At 28.4% G+C, this 20,972-nt stretch overlaps 2 protein-coding genes across 3 annotated transcripts; one reads left to right on the top strand and one right to left on the bottom strand.

Moving 5' to 3' along the window:
- Positions 1-28: 28 nt before the first annotated feature.
- Positions 29-11,482, top strand: LOC145187730 (tonsoku-like protein). Of its 2 annotated transcripts, none has more exons than XR_016447652.1 (22): positions 29-306; positions 2,628-2,723; positions 3,201-3,364; positions 3,695-3,996; positions 4,436-4,607; positions 4,742-4,844; positions 5,175-5,314; positions 5,516-5,665; positions 5,751-5,876; positions 6,234-6,417; positions 6,507-6,586; positions 6,681-6,770; positions 6,852-6,924; positions 7,168-7,331; positions 7,697-8,587; positions 8,732-8,930; positions 9,159-9,314; positions 9,426-9,678; positions 9,838-10,015; positions 10,246-10,412; positions 10,586-10,719; positions 10,840-11,482. XR_016447652.1 is itself a non-coding variant. In XM_090073111.1 (22 exons), exons 1-22 carry the CDS (start codon positions 282-284, stop codon positions 11,171-11,173), a joined length of 4,086 nt encoding a protein of 1,361 aa, XP_089929237.1. In that variant the 5' UTR covers positions 29-281; the 3' UTR covers positions 11,174-11,296. The 2 variants fall into 2 exon arrangements, 1 of the variants encoding a protein (XP_089929237.1); XM_090073111.1 differs by having other exon boundaries at positions 9,426-9,583; positions 10,840-11,296.
- Positions 11,483-16,534: 5,052 nt separating this feature from the next.
- On the bottom strand, positions 16,535-18,218 carry LOC145187681 (NSFL1 cofactor p47-like). Its single transcript, XM_080064137.2, has one exon. The coding sequence runs from the start codon at positions 18,151-18,153 to the stop codon at positions 16,984-16,986; it is 1,170 nt and encodes a 389-aa protein (XP_079920263.2). The 5' UTR covers positions 18,154-18,218; the 3' UTR covers positions 16,535-16,983.
- Between the last annotated feature and the right edge of the window lie 2,754 nt (positions 18,219-20,972).

The raw sequence follows: 20,972 nt of genomic DNA, 5'->3' as shown, positions 1-20,972 counted from the left end.
GAAATACGACTAAAAGTAAAAATAAAATTAAGAGTACACTATTGTTTTGCTATTATCTACTGTTGTTTCGGTGTATTAAATGTCCTATTTATGAAGTCAGTTTCTTTCTTTGAATTGAAAAACGTTTGTGTTAGGTTTTTTTTTTTTTTTTATTTCTGTTTCAATTACAAAATCTTAACTTTTTAAAACTTTATTGTGTAAAGAATATATTCACAAAAAGATAATGACATCATGGTATGACATGTAGATGATGTAATATCCTGATATTAGTGAGCACCAATATGAAAGAAGCAAAAGAGATACGTGGTAATTTTTCTTTTTTTTTTCAAAACTATCAATATTTTTACAGGTTGACATCTAAAAGTTTGATATTTAATACAATATTGTTGCTGGAAATTTTAGAAGAATGTTGGTTCATTTAGAAGCTAACATTCTTTTAACATTTCATATATTAATATATCATCTAAAACTTGGTTTAAGATGACATAATTTTAGATAATATAATGTGAGAAAGTCTTTTCTAATATGCTCTTAAGCTTCTACTTATGTAAAATAGTCATAGCTGTAAACACCAGTGCTTGTGTAGCTTATGTAAAATAGTCATAGCTGTAATCACCAGTGCTTGTGTAGTTTATAATAACAATATAGAAGAGTTGAATATTTATAAATAAAAAATTATATTAGCCCATTAAAACTTAAGTTGTAAAAATGGTTTTAAAAACTTAATATTTAAAAATAATTTTTAAAATTTAAGGTTTAAAAATAATTTTTAATTACTTGCATCTAATTAATAACTAACACAGGTCAACAAATAATTGATTAGATTTTGATATACCAAATTCAAATCTAATATGCAATTTTTATGACAAGTTACAGTTCAATGTCTCTTCACTGCCTGAAGAGATATTGAAACAAGGCTTGAACCTCATATTGCACCTGTATTGTTAAAAATTAGTACATAAACACAATTAGCAAGATCCCAATGCTGCATCATGGCAAACAGGGGTTTGGGTTGCTCTTCTCCTGTGGTAAAAGCAATCATAGAGATACCTATCATCACTTTTACTACAATTTTTTTTAAATTTAACTTTGTTTATATTCTTTAATGAACAATCTAATGCAAAGTAGAATATTCTAGACATGAGTGATTTCTTCCATTCCATTTTCTTCTTTTTTTGTATTTCTTTCTATGCTGACCAAGTGCTTTAGATGATGTGGCTGCATTGTCAGGTGGGAACTCTTTAAAAATTAAAGTTGAAAAATAGTTGCTTAAATTACTGTTTATTTGCTAGATAGCCAATAACATTTGGTCTATCTGATAAAAAAAGGGAAAAGCTGAGAATAAGTAAATATTAAAACAATTTTAGTGTCACTTTGGATCATGATAGCAAATATTTATTTTAACAATCTCACTGTCATCAGGGTCAAAATCAGGGTAACCTTCAGTTATATTGATATTTGAATTTAATGCAGCACCCTGTACTCTTACACAGCTAAATCTTCTGTTTAACTTACTGTTGTTTCTTTCATCTTTCATCTTATGAGTTTTTTTAATACGGTATTTACAAAAGTTATATTGCTTTTAATCTAAGCATTAAGATAACAAAAAATGAAGCTATGCACCTGTAATTAACTTTCACTCAAATTAATTTTCAAGTACTACGCTGACATGAAAATATATATACTTATTTTGTGTGTATATAAAAAAATTTAAAAAGGGAAAAATATTAAAATTTCATTTTGAATTTGAATTCGAATTTCTAAAATACTTCATAAATTTAAATATTATTCAGACTTGAATGAAAGATATTATTCAGAATTAAAAAAATATTCAGGTTCAAATTTCACCTAACAGCAAAAATGGGTTTTTAAACAAAATATTTTTTTATACTTTAACATGTAGTAGGTGCAATTTTAAAATAAAAAATTTTACTTTTATTTCATGGTCATGTAAAAATATGAGTTTTGAAATTTTCTTTAATTTATTGTAAACCAGTTTTTTGATTTTAAAATAAATTTTTCATATGAAAATTTTATAACAAAATGTAATAACGGAGAAAGCACAAAAAAAAACACTAAAACTGAAAATGTCTTCACTTTGGCTGATTTTCTAGTTTTTTATTTTGAAGTTAACCAATTAAACTAATGCTTGTTTTTTATGTGACAAGACTCAGATTTTTTTGTTATTATTATTATTATTACTATTATTATTATTATTATTATTAATTATTATTATTATTATTATTATTATTATTATTATTATTATTATTATTATTATTATTATTATTATTATTATTATTATTATTATTATTATTATTATTATTATTAATTATTATTATTATTATTATTATTATTATTATTATTATTAATTATTTATTATTATTATTATTATTATTTATTATTATTATTATTATTATTTATTATTATTATTATTATTATTATTATTATTATTATTATTATTATTATTATTATTATTATTATTATTATTATTATTATTATTATTCTTTAAAACAGAACAATATCTTTTTTTTATTACATTTTGGTAATATCAGTTTTTACATTTATAAAAAATTTTTTAATTATGAATTTTTGTAAAACCATAAAAGTATCTTTTAGAATATGTTTAGATTATCGAATCCAAAAGAAAAAAGCCAAAGAACGTGATGATTTTCTTGAAGCCGCAAAGATTTGCAATTGTTTAGGAGAGCTATATGCAGAGCATGGTATTAAAAGTTTATTATATCACTTTAAAGTTATTGCTACCGGAGAGTTGCATGACTATCAACAAGTGCATCAGGTGTATTTTAACAGGCCTACATTGTGCAACTTTTTCTAGATAAAAAAAAGAAGAATTTAATATGTTTCATATTTACTTATATTTAATTTGTTTAAATTGATTCTGTTTTTAACAACCCTCATATTAATTTTTTTTTATATATCCATTATGTGGGTTGTTAAAATTAAAATTTGTTTCTTTATAGCACAAAAAAAAAAACTTAGTGTTAATAAAATAAAAAAAAAAAACAAATAAAAAATACCTCAATTTTTATTTGCCTGTTTATTGTTGTTTATTTGTTTAATACATGATTCAAAATTCAAGATAATAATAATAAAACAAGATTCAAAATACAAGATTCAAAATTTATTAATGTGTTTTATCGGTTAAAAAATTTACTTTTTAAATAAATCTTACTATTCAGGAGATCATCAAAATGCAATTATTGAGCACAAAGAAGAAATATATTTAAGTGAAGTTTCAGGAGACGCGATAGGTGTTGCTGTAGGTCATCGTAAAGTTGGAGAAGCTTACTGTTCATTAGAAATGTTTGAAAAAGCTTTTTTCCACCAGCAGAAGTATCTTGAGGTTTTTTTAACTTAACGCTTCTTTTTAAAAAGTTGGGGAAAAGTTATATAATTATTAATTGAATAAGTATAAAATATGATGATTATAAAATAATTGTCAAATGCTACCATTACCTTTTCCCAACTTTCTAAATTGTGCAATCATTTTTTGAAAAATACTTTTTTTATAAATATATATTTTGTATATTTAGCATAGAAAGTTTAATTTTATTAACACTATATATTATGGTTATATAATTAAAATTTATTGCTTATAAAATTTATTTAGTTTTCAAATTTTTTTAAAATGCAAATATTTAAATTGATTTTAATTGAGTTTCTAACTTTTTAGATTGCAAAATCTAACAACAGCACTCTTGAGCAACAACGAGCACTAGCAACATTAGGACGGACATATTTTATACAGACAGACTGCACATCATCTCAAGAAGAAATAGATAGATGCTTAGAATCTTCTTTAAAATTGTTTCTTCAAAGTCTTGAGCTTTGTGACCATTTGTATGGCAGTGTCTCTGAAAAAGAAATGCTTGAGATGAGAGCTCGTCTGTATTTAAATCTTGGGAATGTTTATGATAAAAAGGAAAATAGTGTTGATTCGTTGAAGTTTGTAAACAAAGCTCTTATCATTGCTAGGTTAGAACTTTTAAACTGTTTTATGTTTTTTGAATTACCCTGTCTAAATTACTTAGTTGTTTTTTTTTTAAATGAAGCAACATTTGGACAATCAGTTTCAAAATCTGTTTCAAAAACTTTGAACACTTTTAATTTTTCTTTAAATCAATCCATCAAAACCTCTTTCACTATTTCAACCTGGATTTTGATGGATTTTCTTTGAAAACCCACACAGTTTGCTTTTTACATTTTTTCTTTCTCCATTAAAATGATTTCTTCTGTTAAGAAAAATGAATGATTAACACATTTTGCACTTTTAACTGACACATTGCATCATTGATTGCAATTGCTTTTTTTTTTTTTTCTTATAAATTTTTTTAACGAACTTCTTATTTTTGTTAATTAAACTTTGAGTGTTTGTATTTTTGAAATAATCAAGTTGTTATATATTTTAAAATAGAGAGCAAAAGTTACCAGAGGATATTTACCGCTGTCATTTCAGTCTTGCTGGTCTTTATTTTAAGAACAATAATATGGACAAAGCTTTGCATAATGTCAAACAAGCTCTCTCTACTGCTAAAGAAATTCACAGCAAACCGCTGGAGTCAGATGCTTTGTTACTTATGGCACAAGTGTGTAATTAATAAAATAGTAATTTTTTTTGTTTTGCTGGCCATAATTAAGTTGTTGTAAGTATTTAATAAAGCAAGGAAAACTTTTCTGAATTTTTTTTTTCAACTTTGTGGCATCTTTTCTGAATTTGTAGGTATTTCTACATGTAAGTGAATTTGAGCGAGCAATTCAAATTTTAAGGCAAGTTCATTCATCTTCCCCGAGCAACGAAGAAGTAGTTAAAGTACTAAAATTGGGTAATTTTTGCAAAGATTTTATTTTTCATCGATTTATAAAACAAGTTTTATTCTTTCAGTAAATAAATGGCATATTATCTAAAACCTAAAACTTTTCTTGAGAAGTTCAATTTTGAAAAAAAAAAAAAAGTTATTTTTTTGGGGAAAATTTATTATGACAAGTGCCTCTGATTTTAGATAATGCTGTTACAAATTTATTGCTTACTCAACTATGAAGTTTTTAGCAGCATTATTTAAAAAGACTTTTTCACTCTATAAAATGTTAAACTCTTTTACATGCATTTAAACGCTACTTTTGGAATTACTTGTGTTTTATGATCTCTCTTTCAGCTATTTTAGGAGTACAATTAACTCGAAAGTATAATGAGGAGACTTTAGAAAGAAATTTATTGGTTTCTATATGTGAAAAATTAGGTGATTTCTATGCAAAGTTTTCCCCACAGCAAGCGTTGAAATACTATAAAGAACAAGTATGTGTTTAAAAGAAAATTCATTTATTTTTTCTCTCCTGGGGGTAAACATAAAACTAAAATCAGCTCAATATTATTTCAAAGTTTTGAAGTTAAAAAAGTTTTTTTTCAAAATTTTATAGTAAAAATATTTGCACAAAAATTTTTGAAATAACTAAACATATTTCCAAAATGATTTTGTAATGACTGTTTTCTTTATAGTTAGACTTGTGTCTGGATAGTACTAATAGTATATTAGCTCCTATTTACAATTCACTGGCGCTGACATACTATGAATGTAAGCAGTACAAAGATGCATTACTCTATTATCAGCTTGAATTAAAGATGCACAGTAAAACTGAATATAATGAGGTCAGGTTTCTTTAAATCTCGCTCTCATAATTTTTTGGTGAGCCAAAATCTAAAAGTAAATGTTTGTCCTAAATTTTTACTTCAGAAATTTGATACTTTGTGTATGATCTTGAAAATATTGGAGCTTACTAGCGAAAACTTCGAAAAGCTAAAAGTTTACTTAGATCTTGCTGCTGAATGTGCTAGAGAAAGTGAAAAGCCAAACTCTGCTGTGAGTATATAATGCCAAACTGTGTTCATAATATTTTGTTGTGTTAAACAGTGAGCACATTATTAGATATTACTAAATAATTTGGTAAATATCTAATATTAAATTTTTTATTGTCAGCCCAGAATCTATAGTTATTTGATTAGAAGCAGACAACTTTGTAAATTACTCACATCAATCTTTTTTTAATAACTTTTTCAAAAGTTTATATCATAAACAAAAATACATATAAAGTTTTAAAATTTTTAAAACGTCTTCTTAGAAATCTTTCATCATTTTGAAATTTTGTTATAATTGTTAATTTAATGTAAATAAATTTAATGTAAATAAATGTTAAATATTCATTTTGATTTACTTCAGATGATGGGTGTCTATAAGCAGTTTTCTGATGACATTTTGTGTTGTAAAACTCAAGAAGATTACAATTTTTTGAAAGTAAAAATTGAACAGTCCATTGATGAAATTGAAGAAGAATCTGAGCATTCAAGTGATAGTGGAGATGGCCTTTCTTTAAATGAAGAAGAAAAGCTGTTTATAGAGCATGGTAACAGTCACTTTTTAATGTGATTTTATCACATCTTTTAGTTTTTATTGTTGCATTTTCTTTTTTCTTCTTCCTTCTACACTTTCAAGAGTGTGGAAATCTAGAAGATGAAGAAGATTTGACAGACAAACATACTTCAAGAAGCACAAAAAGAAAATCAAAACCAAAGGTTAATAGAGATTTACAGCTTGCCTTATTTTCAGATTGCTTTTTTTTTTGTTTCAAATTTACTTATTTAAAAAAGGATAAATTTTCTTTTGCAGATCAACCAGGCTAATGCTCTAGGTGAAACCCCCCTTCATGTAGCAGCCATTGCAGGAAACACTGAGAGAGTGAAGATTCTTTTGCAACAGGTTTTTACTATGGCTTTTTCCTAAATGAAGCTATGTAGTGATTTGTTAACCAGTCAGAGTGTAGGTTTTAAATTTTTTTAGGGAGCATCTATTCATGCACGAGATGCATCTGGATGGCAGCCTATTCATGAGGCATGCAATCATGGACATGTTGGTAAGGCTTTTTTTAATGATATTTTTGTTGCATAGCAACAGACTATTTATTCATTAGTTTCAAAATTATCTATTAGTTTACATTTTGTTTTGGATTTCAACTGATTGTGATATTTTTTTGATAACTTGTGTTTTTTATAATTTTGTAATGCAATCCTTCTCTAGTTTCTTTTGTTACCCTTGTAAAAAAAATAATCACTAATGCAAATCGTTATTTCATCAAACTATATTCTCTTATTTCAAGATATTGTTGAATTATTGATATTGAATGGAGCTGATGTAAATGACCCCGGAGGTAAACATTGTGGTGGCACTACACCTTTACATGATGCTTGTCAAAACGGTCATTTAGATGTGGTCAAACTACTTTTAACACATGGTGCTTCTCTTAACAACAGGAATAATGATGTAATAAGTTTTTTTTAAAAAAAAGAAGACATAATATAATGATAAAAACTTATTTAGAAATTCTATTCAGTTCAATAAAGATAAGATTTCAACAAATAATCTGATTTATTGACAAATGATTTTTTTAATGAACAAAAAAAAGTATATATAATTGGTGTGAGACTACTGCTCATTTGTTATTGTTAGTTAATTTCAATATTAAAATATAAATACCTTTAAAAATGAATATTTAAAAGCTATACTATACAAAAACAGTACATAATTTTTGAAGAAAGAAGTTGTTTAGAAAATATTATGATTTTATGTTTTTATTTTTTACTTGCAAAAAAAAAATTAGAAAAATTCTTTTCCTGTCTTAAAAACAGGGCAATACTCCACTTGAAGTAGTACGCCAGCTTATAAAAGAAGACAAGGAAGAGTTTCGGGAAAATACAGATGATAAAGAACTTTACATAATGCGCCAAAATGTGGAGCAGTTTTTATCAAACTTGTACGTGCCGCATGATATAAGCATTAAAGATCGGAACAGCATTATTTTTAATCAATCAGCAAATGATGGTGCACAGAAATACATTAATAAAACTTCAGGAAATGATGATGCCATTCTTCCTTATAAAAGAAGAAAGCTAAAGAACCATGCGCCATTAGAATTATTTATAACAGATTCACCTGATCTTGAACAAATAGAGGAAGATAATATTCCAACGACACCATCCACTGCTAGTTTAGATGAGGATAATTGTAATCTAGATTCACTGGATGATTTAGATATAGGTTTAGATTCAGGAGAGGATTTTAGTGAAGAAATTTCTAAAAATGACTCTCCTGTTATGTCAAACTTGAGCTACAAAATCCCAAACAAAGTTCCCAACACACAAAACACTCGAGATACGATCCACACAAAAAGTTCTAAGAGTAAAATCTCAGCGAAAACAAAAAGATATCGTCAATCAAAAATTAAGGTATTGCCTACATCAAAAGAAGATTTCCAATTCTCAAGTTACAATAAAAAAAGAAATAGATGCAACAAATCCATGGCATTGAGGCAGCAGCATCTCGATAGCTTTATAGCAAGCCCTATAAATGATGCACGTTCAGAAAATTTGGAATCGGAAACTCAGTTACCAGAATCGCGAAATGAATTACTGAACTATAAACAAAATGTATTTAGAGTTAAGGTTCATGTGAATGGCACGTGCTTTTTAATCCCATACTCTAATAATGGTGATGCAAATGTTAGTTGGCTGATTGAAAAGGTTTTCTTAATTTAGAATTTTTTCCTTGTTGATTATTAGTAATAACTTCTTTATTTATATCTTCAATTTTTTTTTATATCACAGCACATAGAATAGTTGGATGGAGATAATATCCTGTATTTAAAACACCCGACTTTATTTTAGGTTCAGTCAAGGTATCGGACGGCTTGTGGTGTTTTTGCACGGCTAGTTCTAAAGACCAAAGACGGTGCTTTGTTAAATGAGAATGATGTCATAATGAATATAATAGTAAACAATGAAGAATTGGTTGGTGAGATATTAGAACTCGATTTCCCTTCGTTAAAAGAAAGATTTCAATTGGCTTGTCAAGACAAAAAAATAAGTAGGTTTTTTTTTCTTCACAAAAAATATTTACGTCGATTAAAGAGAAATATTTTCTTTCTGCTTTAAAGAGAATCATCAAATTAAGGAGAGAAAAAAAAAATGAATCGTGTTTTTCAATATAAAATAATATTGTAAGTGGTTTTTTTTTAAAAATTAAATTAGTACATTTTATCCTGTATTTGTTTCTTAATGTTCATTATATATTTTACAATATAATTATTTTTAGCTGTCAATGAAAACTTGCTTGAGCAGTTAACCGCTGATTTAAATCGCCTCCAGTTGTGTAACATGTTTCTCACAAACGATGATATTGCTGTACTAACGACGTGTTTGCCATGCAACGAAAATATAAATGCTCTTGATATATCAAAAACTTTATTAGGTGATTTTATATGGCTGCTTTTCACCAAAATCGTTAGAGAGCCTTTTTCTGCGTTTTTTGTCTAAATTCTTAGTAGATTCCTTACTTTAACACAAGGATTTTTGCATGTAGGAGACGATGACTTCAAAAACTTCGCTGTTGTGTTGATGACCCTACCAAATCTCTCTTTTCTTGATATCTCAAACATCGGCATCACGTCAGCCGGTTTATGTTATTTTTCAGATCATTTAGAAGAAAAAGTAAAAAAAGAATATAGGACGTTCATCAAGGTAAAGGCCTGCAGGTTTTTTTCTTTTGAAGTTACCGTCACCATTCGACATTGTCATCTGCTCTGGCTCGGGATGTCGGACTCTCAGCTAGAAATGTATACATAAATTTTGCATGTGCTAAAATAATGGACAATATTTGTTTCCTAAATAATTTATTTCTTTATAAATTTAAATTCTGAGATGTTTTTTTTTTTTTTTTCCTCTAGACTTTCTGCGTAAATCCTAATGATTGTTTTTTCTCAATGTTTTTTTAGAAGCCAATATTATCCTCTCTTAACACTCTGATTATGGACTTCAATGATTTTTCTGATAAAGCTCTGTTTCAACGCGGTTTAAGAGATACTATCAAGATTTGCGTTGCATTGGTTACTTTAAGTTTTCGTCATTGTCAGTTGGGGTTTGACGCTTTTTATTCAGGATGTCCGTTAGAAAGTGAGTATCTTCTTTCTGTTTCGATGTTCTTTAAAAAAATCCTTGCCTAATGATACAGCTCGAGACAATTCAAAATACGAATCCAAGTTGCAAGATTGCGACGTAACTAGCGATACTCGTGAAAAAGTTCATGAAAACGAACTTTTGTTATGTTGAGGTCAAAGGGTTTTCCTGAGAGTTTCCAGCGCATTGCAAATCTTGTAATGTTTTTTTGTTTTAATTTTTCACAGATTCTCATCTTCAAGTTCTACGAGCTTCTTGTATTGAAACCCCCCTAACATCTGTGCTGCAAACTATCAACACGATGGCATCCCTTACTTCGTTTGAAATTGCATTAATAAAACGTCCTACTTTGGAGTCTTCCCCTTTCAAACCATTTTCTAAGCATCTTCACATGGTATGTCATTACTTGAGTAGTTTTTAGTTACAAATGTTTGCTTGAAGAAGCTTAAGAGATTTGTTAGGCGTAGTTTTGTTTTTGTCCGAGATTCCTTTTAAAGACTTTTCTTTTGTTAATCTTTTTTTTTAATTGATTTTTTCTCTTTTTTTCTTTTGTTTTTTACTATTTAGCTATGTTTACCAAAACTGTCGGACCTTAAAGTAGAAAGCTTAACTGCCTTCGAAATATGCGAGATAGCAGCTATTGCGCCATCGTTAAAAAGTTTATCTATTTGTAATTCAAATGACGTTTTTTCTTTGGTCAGGTTTGCCCATTTATCTTCAAAATTATTTTTTGAAATATATCGGTGCTAAACAAAGTTTGAGTTAAAAAAAAAAAAAATCGAGTTTTCTTCAAATGCTAACTTCTTTTTCTTTTGCTAAAGATATCTGTCGCGTATGTCATGTTTGTATGAACTGGACATGTCTGGGTGTGATAATTTCGACACAAAAGCCTTGAGTGAGCTGGTTGAGAATATAGAAGCAAATCATTCACCTATCAAGAAGTTGACTCTCATCGCTTGTTCTATTAAGTCCCCATTATTGGAAAAAACATGGACGTCATTGAATGGTGTAACCTTAATTTATTTAAATATGAATTTTAACGAACTCGCGGTGCTAGATAAAATGCGTTTGCGCGATTGGTGGACTGCTTTACACGGAAATCAAACTCGTTGCGTCACTGTAGACAATAATTGTTTGTTTGAATGTCTATTCTGATTGAGTTTTTATAGTTGCGAGACATCTGAATATTAAATTCTCTCAGTGATTTTTATCTTTTGTTCGATAAGTAAAAATGTTCTACTGCAATCAACGACATTTTCAATTTCCTGTTTGCTTTATCGTAACCATGGAGAATTAATAGAAAACATAAAATAAATTTGATTAAAAACTCAGAAGAAATTCAGGAGCCGAAATTTTATTTAAAAGAGTTTTTGTTTCATATATGTATTTTTTATTTATTGTATTTTTTTTAATTTTGGTTTTCTGTAAAGAAAAAGATAATTTAAGTTAACAATCATAATTTATTATTATTATTTTTTTTTTTCATTTGTTCGATGTCTTCAAAGACTCCTTGGATGTAATTGTAGGGGAACATGGGGAAAGATGACGAACGGTTTTGAGAAGCACTTAAATCTTTGTTAACAACTGTTTCAATAACTAAAGCTATCAAGAAGTGACAATTACTATGCGTCACTGATGTATCAAAAAAATCTTATAAAAATTGAAAACAGCCTGGAAAAAACTCATTAACCAATGTTACCTCAAACCGTCATTTTGTCCTGTATGCGGGGCAGTATGGCGACTTTAAAAGAGTAAGTTCCATGCCACCACTAACTTCTCAAATAACATGACATCATAAGTTTATAAATAAGTAAATAACTGGTGATGTAATTTTTAAAATAGTTTATGTATTTATATAGGGCTACACAATCTTCGAAATGATTCAGAATTATACATAAATAAGTTATCATAGCTTAATACTAATTGTATTGCTTCCAAATTGAACAAACTGAATGAGAAACTTTTGTTTACCTTTAGCTGGTGATGATGAAATAAATCCAGTGGATAAATTTTTTTAATATAGGAAAAACCTTATTAATACTTCTCTTTCAGTCCGAAAGTAATATTTATAAAAAAAAGCATGAATAAATCTAGTAGATATAATCTACTTTCCTCTTAGCTACAGTCAGCTTTCATATTTAGTTGAGTTCTGAAGATAACGCTAGGTGGTCATCTTGCCCCATTCATCATCTTGGCCAATTCATCATCTTACCCCATGTTCCCCTACATAAATAAGTTACTAAATTGCTGTAGGATTAAAAGGATTTACTTGAATCGCTTTTCTTGAAAAATCTGAAGATTTTGTGATATCTTTGTTTTTTCTGTAACACTTTAAGAAACTAAATCAAGCATGTAATGCAAATTCATTATCACCTAATTTTGTAATGAAAATTCATTATCACCTAATTTTTTTTTGGTTTGGTTAGAATATAAAAAAGATAAAAGCGAAAAATTTTTTTCATTTTTTACAAGCTTAAAGAAGAGTGAATGATTTGTAGTTGAAGAGTGTGAAAATAATTCCTCTGTCATAAATCTATCGCGGGTGTTGTATAAAACAAATCCATCGTGGATGTTGCTTAACAAAGTCACACCAAGGTGGTTACGCCGATTCTGATGCGCAATCAAAATTTCTATTTTATCTATAAATTTCTAGCTTATATTCTGGTGATATTTACTATCAATAAAAACAAAAAAAGGAGTTGTTTTACAGAGTATTTATAGTTTGTTGTGCAAATGCCTTTCCGATATCTGCATGTACCATATCTTATATACTTTATAACCGTGTACACGGTATTTGCTACACGATCCCCAGTACGAAACATTTAAAAAACCTTCTATATATCTATTAGTTGAAATAGAGAAGACTTGTGAATCGATTATTTAAACGCATTCAATTTTTCTTTAAGTCGTTTTTTAGTGGGAGAAAACAGATAAAAATCCAAAAATTATTCCATAGGCTGTAACATTTTAATTGCATTTTGATTGCATTACTTGAAAGACAAACATTCGAATGTTTGTTGCGCGAGCAATAAATTTCCATAAGATTATAAATAGGCTGATCAGAGCTCATTTATTTAAAAAATTAACACGTTTCAATAATACCACACATAAATAAATATTTCTTGACAGAATTTGAAGCATAAAATTTATGTATTTATAGCTTGTTTTTTTTTTTTTTTTTTTTTCTAGTGATAGCTAAAATGGTTAACATTTTAAAATGGTAGCTATAATGGTGAACATTGCTCTCTAAAAAAATAAGTATTTTTAACACATGTAAATAATGAGATACTTTAGAATTAAAAGGTCATTAATCTTGAATTAACATTAAACTATTGACATAAAAACTTGAGTCACGAAGTAAATCAACAGCATTTTTAAAAACAGCATGGCTTGAATAATGAGTTGAAACAGAAAGTATGAAGCTAAATGCCAGTCTAAATAAAATTTTAGCCAAACCCCTTATCGCACAGTGGATGATATATGATCCAAAGTTAAGATTCTTATTTTTATTACCTTTTAACTGCACAGCGCACCATATGAGTACTAACATAATTTTTTGTTTTTTCCATATGAAAAATATATTAAAAAAAAAAAAAAAATACGTGTCTCTTTATTTCACTTTTCTTACATTATATATTTTTTTGGTTAGTAAAAAAAAAACCATTGAAATGAAGCAATGATAAATCAAAGCGAAGCAAAAATGACTTATTGTCAGTTTAAATAAAACGGCTACCGGCATTAAAAACTTTAAAAACTTGCTTCACTTTTTCTTACGGAATTTTTGTGAAGTTAGACGTCTAGTTAATATATATCATTGGGTAAAATCAACTTGTGATTTTGTAATAGCAACAGTTTGGAATTAATGGAATACGGAATATTTAAAACATCATTCCTTTCAAAAAATTCCTTAGGAATCTATAAGCAAAGTAAAACGGATGAATGGGGAAGCAGAGTCGTGAATTTGGCATTCAATCGATTCACGCTTCTTGTAGTCAAAGGAACCCTAGAGTTCTCTAAGTTAGTAAGTAATGAGTGTAATGGACGACGTTGTGCTAGCAATATCAATAAATGTATATATGAACTCTAATCAGTTTATTCATATTCTCATGAAAAAATACGTTGAAATTCCCAAATATTGATGAGGTAAAAACTATGCTACTGAACTTATTGATTGTATTTATGAAGTTATGAAAGATTGCGTGACTGACAAAATTCGAGTCTGATTTATATATTTTGACTGTTGATGAACAGATAGTTCTGTGACTACAAAATATTAACCAGCAATCAAGCAATATCACTTATAGATGGCTTTAATCAGCAATCGGCCAACTCCGTTTTACTCAGTTTTACAGGAAGGCAAAAAAACTCAATATAAATATTTACAATTCCATATTCTAAAAAATTATTTAGTGCTTTTTTATTTTGCTTACGGAATTAGCTGAAAGTAAGAAAAAAAAAAAAAAATTAATTACATACCTATTAAATAGTTTTTTGGAGTCGGCCCATTTCAAAATCAAAAAAGTATAAAAATAATATATATATATATAATAAATAATATAATATAATAATAATATAATATATTATATTATAATATATTATAATATAATATAACATATAATAAATAATATAATATAATTAATATAAAAATGATAATATAAAAATATAGGAGTTGTCTACTTCTTTGTGAACCTTCAACGTGAAGGGTGGCAAAAAAGTTGAGACAAAAGTTAAATTGATTTTTCTCATATAAATCGATGTGAAGATGTTTAGTTTCACATCATTTGCAATCTGCTAAGATAAAACTAAAAAAAAAAAAATTTTTTTAAAGTGAAGTTAATCGTTTCCAGGAGAAAATCTTCGAGAAAGTGTTAAAAATTTTATTGTAAAAAATCCAAAAAATGAAAAAATTAGAAATCGTTTTTCGCTTTTTAAAGGAAGAATATACGCATTCAACTTTTGTATGAAGTTTTATTTGGACTTTGTGTGAAGGTCTTAGATAAAAGTTGCAGTTTGCAACTTTTATCGATCAATCAAAGACAAGAAAAAAAACAGGACAGCCATCTTAATGAACGCCAGCTAATCGAGCTCAACTCAAGCGACTAGTAAACAATAGATATGGAGCGAGTCAACGAAAATTGGGCCAGAAATTTGGGAAAAGCCATCAAAATATTTCATACTAAAATGTCGTCGAAATTGTTGTCGAAAATGCAAACTTCTTACTATGAGCGAATCTAAACTAAAAAAATGCAGTGATAATCAAGATTTGAGAGTCAAAAAAATTGAGTCAAAAAAGTTGGTAAACCATCTTTATGGAAAACAAGAAGACATAGCGATCGACGACGAAAAATATTTCTTATTTAAAGGTATGGAAATGCGCGGAAATGCTGAATTTTACACCGATAACATCGAAAAGTGTCCAGAAAGTATCAAATGTACTGGAAAAAAAAAAAATTCCCCTCATAAGTTCTCGTATGGGTAACAATTTCAAGGAGGTATATTGACTCAACTTATTCTTAAAACCAAGTCACGTTGCATCAAATCTGAGCTACATATTGAGGAATGCTTAGTGAAAAGACTTTTCGCATTTCTTCATAAGCATAATTTCATACACATAATACCAGTACTAATTTTTGCCCATTTCTTCATAAGCATAATTTTTTAGTACATATTTTTGCCCGATTTAGCAAGTGCCCATTACTCAAATGCAACTGTTACATGAATGGACGAAAACTTCAACTATGGTGCCAAGGAGATCAATCTTCCGAATATCCCACGAACAAGGCCAATCGAAAATTTTTTTTGTTTAGAACAAAAAGGTATTTTGCATCCTGAAATAGTAGAATTGGCACTGAAAGAGGAGTGTGCTTTGGATGGTTTTAAATCAACTATACGACGGAAACTGTAATCAATTGGTTTGGGGAATTTTGCTGCAAAAAAACGGCCAATGATTAGCAAAGTGAATTTGTATATAGCGACTTTAAAAGGCCAGTTCCAGATAAGGAAGTGTCTCAAGTAGATTTCGCGAAAAACTCGGGAACAATAAAGGTTTATATTTTTAAATACATATATCTATCAGTTAACTTAATGAACTTAAACTTTTTATTTATATATTTATTGAATCCATATAAATAAAAGACAAACGCTAGGCATACACCACGTATAGCTTCTTAGCATTCAGTCCAATGCATGCCAAAACTTCATGAAGTAATTTAAAATTTAGGAAATACAAATCGTTAAAAAACAATTCTTACACCTTATTGTATGTTTTACAAAATATTTTCAAAGAAACATTTTTATTACATAAACATAATTATTCGTATTGTTATTATTATTATCATTATTTTTGTTATTATTATGATTAAACGATAATTTTTTCTATTAAACGATTTTTTTCAAATATTATTTATCATATTATATTTATATGTAGTATGTATTATAACATTCATTTGGCATCCTTCTAAGTGGTGTTTTCCTTTACAATAGCTTATTTGACCAAATGCAAAGCAAAACCTCTAATTTTCTTAAAATTTAGTTCAGCAATTTTTCATTAAATATTTCACATGATTCTTAGTAACTTTAATTTGAAAAAACATAACTACGATATTTTCATAAAAGATCTGAATTAATACATTCAATTAATATTTAATGTAGGTAATGATAACAGTTTGTATGCAGAATATTGTTTTAAACAATATTCAAGTGAACAGCTTACTTCAAACTTTTTAAGAGAACTACTAAAAAATCTTTTCACCTTTTCAAAGAAAACGTTTGACAGCAAATTTTCCAAAGATTTATGAAACTCAGTACTAAAATATGTTAAACAATCAACAGTAACTCCTAAGCAAATATGTGTACCATTTTTAAGCATATAACTTTTAATGTATGCTTATAAATCATATTTGTTTATAAATAAAATGTACATGTGAATAATAAAGAAAACAAAACTTATTTTCTACATCATCCAACTATTTCATTCGTTGAACAATAACAGCATTTGCAAGTTTAGCATCTGATATTGTCATTTGCAAATCATTAAAAATTTTATTTGGAAATGTTGTCATTAAATAAAAACCATCAGTAGAAGGTCTGGCATTTTTTACCAGGTTTACAATGTCACCTATAGTATTGTCATAATTAAATTTTGAAATAAGTCGAGTGCCATCAATAAGTCTGATTTGTATTGTAGTAACTGGCTTGCTATCATCTACTGAAAATGGTTGTAAATAATTACTTGATGATGATACAGGCTTAGTGGAAAACTCTTGCAACACTTGTGGTGTTGGACTACCAAGTGTGTAGCCTGTACCCTCAAAGCTTTTTGGATTTTCTTTTGGTTTTTTATACTCCTCTTCACCATGATCTTCCATATCAACATAAACTTCTCCATTTTGAAGATGGTGTTTTAACTCTACAGGAACATCGCCTTTTGAAATGGATGCTAGAAAATCTTTATTAGCTGGATCATTAAAATTCCTGAGGGGTCCATTATCTACTGAAAAACCATTCTTCCAAAATTTTATGACAACATGTTTTATGGGTTGCTTAGCAACTTTATCTGCTAAAGATGCACTCACTTGCTTTGAAGACTGAAAACTATCACCGAGCTTAAATCCAGCTCCTTTGAAAACATTTGTTTTTCCTTTCTCGTTATCAGAACTTTGATTTTCTGATAATGCTTGAGCTCCATGTTGCTTTGCTGATTTAAATAGCTCCTCTGCCAGATTACCTTTTGTTTTTTTTGGTCCTAGTATTTGCTGACCACTACTTTCTGATCCACCAGCAAAAAATGCCTGACCTTCTTCTTCACTACTACCATCCTCATTTAACTGTCCTATTGTTGCAAAGCCAGTCTTTTTACTTTTTTTCTTAAATTCTTTATCATTTTTGGAATCTGTAAAATGTAATGGGGTTTCTGTTTGTTCTTGATGTTCATTTATATGACCTGTAGAGGACAGTTCTTCCTCTGCTAAATTTTGATCTAGCGACATATAATCATCATTGTCAAAAAAAGTATCTACAGCGGTATGGAGCTGCCAGTTAGCTGACTGTAAATAAAATTGAGCTCTTTCATTATCAGTACCAGTTAGTTTTATAAACTCAGCAATCTTGTTATTATTAATTTGCTCACCCGCCATGTTCTTCACTTAAATTTACGCTGAGATCATTCAAACTGCCTTTAACCATTTACGGACGGAAATAGATTATGCAATCATTTCAAAATTTGAATTTTCCTCGCGCTGCAAATTATACAAGGAATTTAACCGTTCCCGCCAGATGCAATTATGGTGGACACTAAATCAAAACTCATATCTTAAGTTTAAAATCAGTTGAAATATTGTTAATATTTATCAATTCTTACTACTAAGTTGAGCTTGCGTATTGAAAATAGCTGTCAATTAAATAAAAATAATCGTTAGGCTTTTAAGAAAACAATAGGAGCTCTAGAGCTTCGGGATCATTTAACGGAAGTGGATAGTTTTCCGGTCCCTACCCTTTCTCAAGATGGCAGGGGTAACGTTTTTTTTTTTTTTTTTTTTTTTTGTAAGGTTAAGGTGGTAGATACCTCAAAAAAATTATATCATAAAATATTGGTTCTTAGTAATGTCTTTTTGATTTATTTTGACAAAAATAAAATTACAAATGACTTCTATGAAAAGAATGAATCCTAAAAATTACAAAACAGATTTTAAGTTATTTAGGATCAAAGTTAAAAAAATGCGAATCTGAGAAAAACTCATTAAAAGAATAAAAACTAATCTAAAAAATTACTATAAAGCCTAAAAAGTTCCAGAAGCATACATTTCACCTTCTGTAGCAATATTTTTATCATCAAAACCCTTTTTTATTGGTCTGAGCTTTTTTCTTCGTTTTTTAACAATATCACTTGATTTTTTTTTAGAACTTTTTATGTGTCCTATATCATATTTATGTAAGCCGAATATACAAAATTGACCAGGTTGCAAACCAAAGCTATGATAAACACTTAACAAACCATAATCACCTTCATTGGAACATAGCACTGCAGGTGCTACAGCTATATCAATTAATAACTTTCCTACAAAAACCTATTTGGTGGAACCGTTTCCAAGCAACACAACTACGGTGTTTCCATAAATTTACTGAATGCATGTAATGCAAATGAGGTTAGGTTCTCATTAGTGAATAAAACCAAATTTTTTTACTTATTATGGGCTCAACTAGCAGAAAACTGAAATCAAAAGCTAGAAAAAGGAAATTTTATGGTAACAGATTCACTCAAAACCTATTAAATTCTGGTTTAATAGTTTAATATGGAAATATGTCTTTAAGTCAAAACAAGAAGCTCTATAGGCTATGAAGTTAATTTCCATACTGAATGAACACAAATGTAAATAGGAAATAAAATAAATTCAGGTATCACCCTGGTTGCTAAGACCGCTGATAAGGAACTAAGAAGTTATAAACATTTCAAATGCTAATTTATTTTAATTTATTTTAAATTATTTTAATTTAGGTGCTGTTTTATCCAATTTTGATCTTATTTTCAGAACCAGCAAAATGTCAAATTGTCCAGAAAAATTGATAACTTGAATTTTAAAAATTTGGAATTTTTTGAGGTATATACCACCTTAAGAAAAAGTTTGCTACACAAAAAAATTTATAGTTTCAAAATACAAGTAATTTATTTAATTATTTGAGAAATGTTGGCTCAACCAAACACCACAAATTATGGCTAGATATAAGAAATACTAGGATGGTTATCAGTACTAAAAGGAAATATTGGAAAACTTTTTTATTCTTGGAATTCGTACTCTTTGTAAGTAAAGACTTTCATATAACGAAATACACCAATCTTGATTTTTGGATGAAGAGAAGTGTTTTGGAAAAATAAAAAAAAACACATAATTCTCCGCTAATCTCGAACTTCGAAAGTATTACTTTTAGCATCGGAAACTGTTTGAAGCTTTAGGCCGGGTGAATAAAAATGAGCAATTGCTTTTCCTCAGTAATTGGTCAGCTTTACATGAATAAAAACTTCAACAACTTTCCTTCAGTTTTTATTCACGTAAAGTTGATCAGTTACTGAGTAAATTGCTTAAGTTTACGTGAATAAAAATACGAGAAAAACTCCTAAAGTTTTTATTCACGTAAAGCTAACCAATTACTGAGTAAAAGCAATTGCTCATTTTTATTCACCCGGCCTTATGTGTCAACAGTGGTTATTTTAAAACACAAAAGTAAACTTTCAAATTAAAATACATTAATATCTATTTTACACTGTATCTATTTTTAAACTTGTTAATGTGAATTGTTTTTGGAAATTTGTAACTTAAACTTAACATGATTACACAGATTGAAGTACACTTTGAAAGACCTAACTACCAAACTATCGAATTTCAGACACTAAAATTATTATTTACCACAGTTCAAAACATTGAAGTTGTGGACCTGGTCAATCCAATAAAAACTTACGCTTTCTTAACACGACGAGTTTCGCGAAAATATTGATATCTAGTTTTAGCAACGATTTTGATTTTTTTCATAAAATACCAGAATGTGCTCGTAATATTTACGCGCGCAATACTTTAATAACACCAACCCCAGTTCTCTTGTGATAAAAATTGTATCAATATACTTCGAATTAACGAGAATGTTACAAAAAGTGGATCATTTCAAATCATAATTCAATAATAAAAATAACGACCTAATCTTTTAAAAGAGATAAAATATATAATGTATAGAATTTACATATATACATGTACATAAGTACAAAGAAAAGTTATAGGATGCACAAATACACAAAAAAGAACTTATAAGATATGGGTGGACCAGGGTAGGGTAGCCTTAGCCGCAGGGTCGTCCTTTTAAGTTCGTTCACAGATTGTGGGCCAAGGCGCGCTAGGAATTAAAGGGACGGTTGACAGCACTCCTCCCTTCATTCCTCAGAAATATAAAAGATGTCTGACCACTGTGT

This window comes from Hydra viridissima, unplaced genomic scaffold (genome assembly GCF_058129835.1).
Source record: "Hydra viridissima isolate aposymbiotic clone 2 unplaced genomic scaffold, HvirCarnegie_v1 scaffold_1, whole genome shotgun sequence".
Lineage (NCBI taxonomy): Eukaryota > Metazoa > Cnidaria > Hydrozoa > Anthoathecata > Hydridae > Hydra > Hydra viridissima.
This window is presented reverse-complemented; position numbering and strand designations above follow the sequence as displayed.

Bases quoted from the DNA above. Each gene is read 5' to 3' on its own strand.
- LOC145187730 (XM_090073111.1), top strand. From the start codon at position 282: ATGAAAGAAGCAAAAGAGATACGTG. The intron at 6,925-7,167 runs GTAAGGCTTTTT...TCTTATTTCAAG, and splicing joins ATGCAATCATGGACATGTTG to ATATTGTTGAATTATTGATA. The intron at 10,413-10,585 runs GTATGTCATTAC...TTTACTATTTAG, and splicing joins TTTCTAAGCATCTTCACATG to CTATGTTTACCAAAACTGTC.
- LOC145187681 (XM_080064137.2), bottom strand. From the start codon at position 18,153: ATGGCGGGTGAGCAAATTAATAATAACAAGATTGCTGAGTTTATAAAA.